At 42.0% G+C, this 7,919-nt stretch overlaps 1 protein-coding gene across 2 annotated transcripts in view; it reads right to left on the bottom strand.

Moving 5' to 3' along the window:
• Nucleotides 1–4,277: 4,277 nt before the first annotated feature.
• Nucleotides 4,278–7,919, bottom strand: part of LYPLAL1 (lysophospholipase like 1) — a 29,262-nt gene continuing 25,620 nt past the window's right edge. For both annotated transcript variants that reach the window (XM_060178455.1, XM_007521320.3), the window contains exons 4-5: nt 5,974–6,089; nt 4,278–5,025 (exon numbers count right to left, since the gene is read on the bottom strand). In XM_060178455.1, coding sequence (XP_060034438.1) covers nt 4,792–5,025; nt 5,974–6,089 — 350 coding nt within the window. In that variant the 3' untranslated portion in view covers nt 4,278–4,791. The remainder of the gene's footprint in view (nt 5,026–5,973; nt 6,090–7,919) is intronic.

Raw genomic sequence — 7,919 nt, 5'->3', positions numbered from 1 at the left:
ATGCAGAGAGGTCATGGGGCTCAAACTCAAGAGAGCAGAGAGTGAGGGGGGCTGGCAGGCCTGAGACATGCAGCAGCTCCCCCTCAAGGCATTGGTGGAGTTTTCTGGTCACCACCTGTGATGAAGGCAGGAAACCTTCTTGGAAGCTCAAGGGAGGCTGAGGACGGATCCTGCCCCCAGCAGCCAGCCTGCAAAGCCTTACAATCCAGCAAGTTTCAACTGAATGTTCAACAGGACATGGCTGTGGTAGGGGGAAAGGATTAGTGCTGGAGCAAACACTGCTCTGGAACTACCTACGGATGCTTCAGAGGAAGCTGGAAAGAATCCAACTGTGTCTAAGAACCTGCCAAGTAATCTGATTATATTCCATGACAGAACTCATGAATACGGACATTCAGACAGATCTAAGACTTATAACAAGGTAGACCTTACAATGTTTGGAATAGAAATAAACACTAGGCAAACAAAAGCAGCAAGATAATATCATCCTCACTAAAAAAAAAGGGCAAAGATCAAACAACAGACGCAAAGTTTTTTAAAGATGACCAAGACTCACTAAAGAAAGACAATAGCACTGCTATTGGGGCTTATCTATGTTCCATATATTCAGGGAGGTAGAGAAAATATTGAGCATATGAAATGCAAGGGCTGGCAAAATAGCTCAGTTGGCTTGTGCCCCCACTTTGAATGCACATGACCCAGGATAGAGCTCTGCCCTCACTGCACTGGAGGAAGCTCTGCGGCTGTGATGTCTTCACTCACACTGTGCCATAAGCACAATGTGGCTTCAAGCCCAGCCCCCACTACACTGGAGGAAGCTCTGGGGCTGTGATGTCTTCTCCTACCCCTCCCCCCTCTCTTTGTCTCTACCTAAAAAGCTTTGCCAAGCCTGGGTGATGGCAAAATAATAATAATAATAATAAAATAGAACTCTTAGAGATGAGCAGTATTTGACATTAACAAAGAAATGGAAGATTTAATGATGAAGTAAACATTTTAGAAGTGGAAACACAATATAGAAACTATCTAGGGGGCCGGGCAGTAGCACACCCAGTTAAGTGCATATGTCACCATGCACAGAATAGGTGTTTGAGTCCCCGCTCCCCACCTGCAGTGGGAAGGCTTTTCAAGTGGTGAGGCAGGTCTGTATGTGTCTCTGTTTCTCTCTCCCTCCCCTCTCAATTGTTCTCTGTCCTATCAAAACAAAATAGAAAGAATAAAAAAAAGAAGAAGAAACTATCCAGAATGAAATGCAGAGAATGAATGAACCAAACCAAAAACAAACAGGCAAAAAGAAAAACTAAGCAACAACAAGTCGCGAGGAAACTTCAAACTGTCAAATTTAAGTTCAAGTCCTGTCTTACACATGTGATAACACAGCTTCAAAATACAAAGGGCATCAACGGGTGAAGCAAACACAGTCAGTGTGAGTAGAAATCTCTTTTAGTTTATCAACCAAGTAGGCAAAAAGCCATCCAGGACACAGTGGACTTGAACAAGGCTATCACCAACATGATCTGGTTGGGATTTACAGAACGCCCCGCCCACCCAGCCCTAGCATACCTATTTCTCTCCCCGCCCCCACCTTTTGCTATAGAATGTGCTCTATAAAAGTTACAATGAGCCTGAGGGAGGGTTGCAGTGAGGGGAAGAACAGCCCACTCTGGCACAAGGACACAGGAGGGGGCAGAGGCCCAGCCTGGGTAGTAAGTAAGAGACAATGGACAACATCTAGGGCCCCAGAAAGCTGAGTTGACACTTGGTGACAACCCTGGGCCCAGGTCCAGAGAAAAGGGAGGAGGCTGGTGTGGGCTCAGGATGGCAAAGGTGGGCAGCCAAACCCCTAGTGTGGGAACAGGGCTCCTCCTTCACTCCCTCAGCTCCGGGCACAGGTGTGGATGGGCCACCCCGACCCCAGCCACTAGAGGGAGGCCTGTGGTATTTTCTAGAGCTTTCTGTCCCCTGCCCCAGCCACAAGGGCCCAGGAAGTTAGCTGCAGCATTCCTATTTTTTCTCAAAACATAAGCTTTATCAAGAGTGACCATAAAACAACTGTCAATAATTTTGAAAGGTTTAAAGTTATACAAAAGTATACTTACTGGCTAGACTGAAACTGAGTTATAAATCAATAAGATTTCTAGAAAATTACTTCTAATGTTGGTAACTATAAAAGCTTATCCAAGAAGAAACAGATAATTTAACAATTAAAAAAAAAAGGTGACTTGTTAAAAAATCTTTTCCACAAGTAAATTCCAGGCCTAGATGGCTTCACTGGTAAATGCTACAGTCATCTTTTTTTTTTTTTTTTCAAACGTTAAAGATTTCATTTTATTGACCTCATATGAAATTAAGAGGGGTGGGGGGACTCACCTGAGAGAAGTTATTTAAGTGTCAATCTAGCAGATACAGCACCCGTGATCAAACTGGGAGCCCTCCAGCATGAAAATCCTCTCTATACCAGTTGAACTAATTCCCCAGCTAGGCTACTGAATATTCAGGCACAAATAAAAGCGATTATATAGCAGTTCCTCCAGAAAACTGAAAAAGAATGATTTCCTAATTTATTCTGTGAGATTAACAGGATCCATGACCCTGAGAGCAAAACCAGATGACAAGAAGAGACAAATACTGATAAACACTTAAAGAACACCAAAATTAAATATTTCAACTAAACATTCTCAAACAGAATCTAAGAGCACACTAAAAAAATTATCTTAACATGGCCAATTTAAGCCCAGGAAACAACAACTTAACCAGTGTAGCCTAACATTGACAAAAGAATGCGATTTATTTTGTTAGCTGGCAAACACAAAAATAAGACATAAGATCACCTCAATGGATACAAAAAGGGTATATCCACCATGTGGCATCATTTTCTGATCAAAGCTCAGAGCACTGTAAGAACAGAGGGCAACTTCCTCCAGTGAGTCCAGGGCATCTTGGATACACTTTGAGGTCAAATGCACTTACAGCAAAAGATAAGATGCCTCCCTGAAAAGCAAGGCAAAGACCTCCATTCTTAGCACGTCTACAAATCTTTGGACTACAGTTCCCAGATAGTTAAATGAAGCAAACAGCAACACAAAAAGAAGGGAAGTGATATTCAGAGTGAAAAGAGAAATGTGGGAAAAGTGAAACTGTACTTGAGGGGAGGGGGGGATCCTGATGTTGAGACATTCTCAGGGAATAAAGATTTGGATACGTGTCCCTCATCACTGGATAAAATTCTCTTGGGAGTAGACCGTGATTGTCCTTAGTGCCGATAATGACTGAGTGATTATCTATATTAGATTTGGGCTGTTTACTGTGCTTAGACATTGTTGGTCATTAAGCCAGGTCCCCTGCATTGCTTGACACTGTGGTCTATTTACATAATCATTGTTTTACCTGAGACCTGCCCTGCCTGCAGGGTATTGGTTTAATCCCCACTGGTTAGAACCTTCGCAACAGCTACTATGGAAGCTTGCTACCTTCCCGCTCTTTTTCTCTACCCCCTCTCCTAGCCATTTCCTTTTCCCACTTGCCACTTCCGTTTCAAAAGATATAAAGGCGTTGTTTCTGATCAATGATGGCATTGCATTGCGTTCCCGCTCAGCTACGAGTTCCTCATCTCTCTCTCTCTGGCGAAGCCAGTCCGGCAAGACATCAATAGCAAGCAAACCCCATGGGTAGTGCCATTAATAATCCTGTTATAAATGAAACCAAGGACTAAAGCAGAGGAGCAGGCTGACCTATCAGAAAGAGCTTCATGAGAAGTCAGAAGGGTTGAGGTTCTGGGACAGGTTTTCATCTTCAACCTGTAACCAAATGCCAATAACAACCTCCTGAGAACTTGAGATGATTCAATGAGATAATGTGAAACCAGCCTGTAAACTTGGTGGATTAGTGGCTATGCTTTTGAGACAGTGCAAAAAAACATAAATATCTAAATTAACTTTTAAAGTTAATTTAAAAAAAAGTGGGGGAGTTGGGCAGTAGCAGTAGCGCAGTAAGTTAAGCGCAAGTGGTGCAAAGCACAAGGACCGGCGTAAGGATCTCTGGAGAGCCCCCAGCTCTCCAGCTGTAGGGGAGTCACTTCACAGGTGGTGAAGCAGGTCTGCAGGTGTTTGTCTTTCTCTCCCCCTCTCTGTCTTCACTTCCTCTCTCCATTTCTCTTTGTCATGTCCAAGAACAATAACAACAATAATAATCACAAGAACAAGGACAACAAAAGGGAATAAATAAATAAATAAAAATAAAGATGTCAAAAAAAGTGGTAGGAAAGATAAAATACCATATTAAGCCTTTTCACTGTCTTTATTTTAAAGCTTCCTTTTCTAAATTTCAGTATTTGATTACATAGAGGGTTTCTGATTAGTGAAAAAAGATATTTGAATAATAATTCACCCTTGTTTGTCCTAGTTAATGAATCCCTTTAGTGCCATGCTGGTCTCTGCAGTGCTGAACACTTCAGTAATGAGTAAGGGCCTGCTGGCCTATATCTTTGAATATATTTTCTTTATTGGGGGAGATTAATGGTTTACAATTGACAGTAAAATATGTAATCGGTACATGTGTAGCATTTCTCAGTTTTCCATATAACACTCTAACCCCCCATCTAGATCCTCCTCTGTCATCATGTTCCAGGACCTGAACATTCCCCACCCCACCCCCTCACCCCAGAGTCCTTTACTTTGGTGCACTACACACCTCTTAATATTTTAATGACCACTTTTCAAAGTATAATTTGCCAGTAACCATCACTTTTCACCATGACATTCTATGCATATTAACTACCCAGTCTTAATGCATTCATTGTCCTGCTGTTTCTCCTGGTAGCTTTGTAAGAATCCAGGCTTTGAGCTTCTCTAGCTCAGCTTTGCTGAGCTCATGGTAAACACCTGGGAGACTGTAAAACTTTGTCCTCACTCCCAGAGATTGTAGCATTGTGTTTGTTTCTTCTCCCCAAGCATGAAGAACCAACTCATCTGCAGTACCATGGCACTGAAATAATTCAGGAAGCACACTGGCATTCTTCTGAAGATCCTAGAGAAGGCAGAACAGAGGACAGTTTACAGAGTTCAGTGAAGAACATTGCTCTTGCAAATCAGAGAGAGCAGGGTCATTCTAACTTTACCAGAACTGCACTGTCTAAAGAAAATAAATAAATAAATAAATACATAAATAAAAACTGGTCACATGAGGTTGAGGTGACACATAGTTGCCAGGTCTCTGTGGCAGCTGTGGTCATGTGTGATTTGTGTTTCCTCCAGAGAGGACTGTCTCAGAAATGTTCAAAGCATTTCCAAAGAAACTGTGAATTAGGAGGACACATCTCTCAACCCAGCGGAGAGGGAGAGGAAGGGAGAAGATTACTCGTTTCCCCATCTGCTGTTCTTGCCTCTGATAATGTCGCATCCTTAAAACAGGCATAGGAAGTAGGAGTGGTTTGCATCTTGGTTATGTAAACGGCATAGTACGCACACCCAGCTCTAACTACCTGCATCGTAATGCATATAAAGGATGTATCCACATATAATTTTGTGATCCTTTCCACTCTGAGATTTTGTTTCCAGTGTTCTCTGTACTAGGCAATATGTGAACACTGATAACTAGATTAATCAACATGACTAGCCTGCAAAAGAATTGCCAGGAACTCTCCGTGTCAATCACCACTTAATTCTCAATTTTGTTTGTTCGTTTCAGTGTGTGACTCCGTAATTTTTTAAAGATCTGAAACTGGGCCAAGTGGTGGTACACCCGGTTAAGTGCACACATTACAGTGCACAAGGACCTGGGTTCAAGCCCCTGGTCCCCACCTGCAGTGGGGGGGGGAGGGAAGCTTCACGAGTGGTAAATCAGGGCTGTAGGTGTCTCTCTTTCTCCCTCTGTATCTTCCTCTTCCTCTCAATCTCTGGCTGTTTCTTTCCAATAAGTAACTAAAGATAATAAAATATTAAAAAAAACAATATTGAAAAAAAATCTGAACCCTACCTGGTAAACGGCAGATGATTTATTTAGAAAACTAGAAAGTGCAAACACTCCTGCCACATCCTGATGGTTTCTATAGGCTAGATGCATGGCCATGCACCCTCCCATGGAAAATCCTCCTGAAAGAAGCAAAGAGGCTCTTACCAGAGAAAACGGATGCAACAGCACTTTAGAACAACCTAGGCCGTCGCCAACTTTGGTAAATATCTTAAAAGTACTTGAAGACCTTTAAGGAGACATAGCGTTAGACTGACAGAAAACCTAAACTAGTCTAGATCTCATAGAAACAGCTTTGTTAAGTCAGCATCAAGAAGGAGTGCTAGTATAAATCCAGTTAAACTTTCATAGAGACTTGTTACTAAAGGAACAAAGAGACCATGCTTGCCAAGGTGGGGAGCTTTATCGTAATTCAAATGTAGGTCAGAGTACACGTTATTTATTTGAACTTCTACTATCTGCTTATATCTGGCTTATATGATAGCAGCCCTCACACTGCAACTACGATTAATAACATGCATCTTTCGTCTTTCTTGTCAACTAGCTACGAGCTTCTGAAGTTCTAGTTCTAGGGTCTGCCTATAAGAGATGCTCAGTGATCTTTACATAGGAAAGGGTGAGCCAAATTTGGGTGAGTTAGTAAATACCGTTAACATATGCACTCTAAAATCTTTTAATTTGCTAATTTGAGAAACTTGTTGTCTTTTCTGTGCCATTGTTAATGCTAGTCACTGAGAGTATGCAGACTGAAATACCAGGACACTGCAGTTCGAGGGCGAGTAAGAGCCAGCCCAGAGTAAACACCAGGACACGAGGTGACACACACAGCAGAGGAGGAGACCCAGATGTAAGCTAGAGACATGCAGGCTTGGTGGAAGCTAGAAGATGTGGTCACGTTTATGTTTCGTGAGAAAGTAAAGTCGATCACATAAGCACACACTTGTGAAAATACAAAAATATACACCGGTATGGACTTCAGATCCGGTTTCCAGCCTGCTGCTTTATTTCACTTAACAATGTGTAGAGCTGGGTCTTTAGAGACCATACGTTTGTATTTTCTACAGCCTTTCACAGATGAAAAGACTGGACACCCAGGGGAATTCCGGCGGCCAGCTAAAGGCTGTATCCCACATTCCAGCTCAAAAGCTACATTTTTTTTTTAATCATATAGCTTGCAAGAGAGTTTAATATGCTTTCTGTAACCCTTGGATGCTTAGTAAAACAGAACTGTTTTATCTGGAGCAGGCTGATAATACTGTTTTGGAGTCAGGAAGCAAATGTATGTAGAGAGAGGATCATAGCCTTGGGAGTATTTGTTTTTTTTTTTAAAGGTATGTATGTAAGTAATCATAGTGTGTGCAGATAATCATTGTATATTAAATCTGTGATTTTCAACATAGCAGCCAAAAATACTAGGGTCTCAGGAGTAGCTCACCACAGATGAGAAGCACTTGAAAATCTCTTTCAAAGTGACCTCTCTGTGACTTCCTCATAAGTACATGTATAGTTAGAGGTTCATGAATGTGCTTGGCAGGGCAAAGGGTGCCTAAGTGTGAGAACTGAGGCTAAAACATGATATTGTTCCCCACAGAGTAAAAGCCACTAGGCTCCATCACCTACAGGTCTGTGCAGCAGCTAATTTCTGGCCTGTCCCATTTGTATAAGTATTCACTGTAAACAAAACTGGTATTTGGGGTAGTTAAACATTCATCTCAGGAGTGGGGGGAGATAGCATAATGGTATGCAAAGAGCATGCTTGAGGCTCCAAAGTCCCAGGCTCAGTCCCCCCCCCCCACCCTGAGCCAGAGCTGAGCAGTGCTCTGGTAAAAAACAAAAAACAAACAAACAAAAAAACATTCATCACAATATGCAGAAGGTTCTGCACTCACTCAGCTGTGCCACAGTTCTTTTTTTTTAATTTTTTAATTTTTATTTATTTATTTATTATTTAT

The sequence above is a fragment of the Erinaceus europaeus genome, chromosome 19, assembly GCF_950295315.1.
Source record: "Erinaceus europaeus chromosome 19, mEriEur2.1, whole genome shotgun sequence".
Taxonomy (NCBI): Eukaryota; Metazoa; Chordata; class Mammalia; order Eulipotyphla; family Erinaceidae; genus Erinaceus; species Erinaceus europaeus.
Note: the sequence above shows the minus strand (reverse complement) of the source record. Positions and strands in the feature narration are given on the sequence as shown.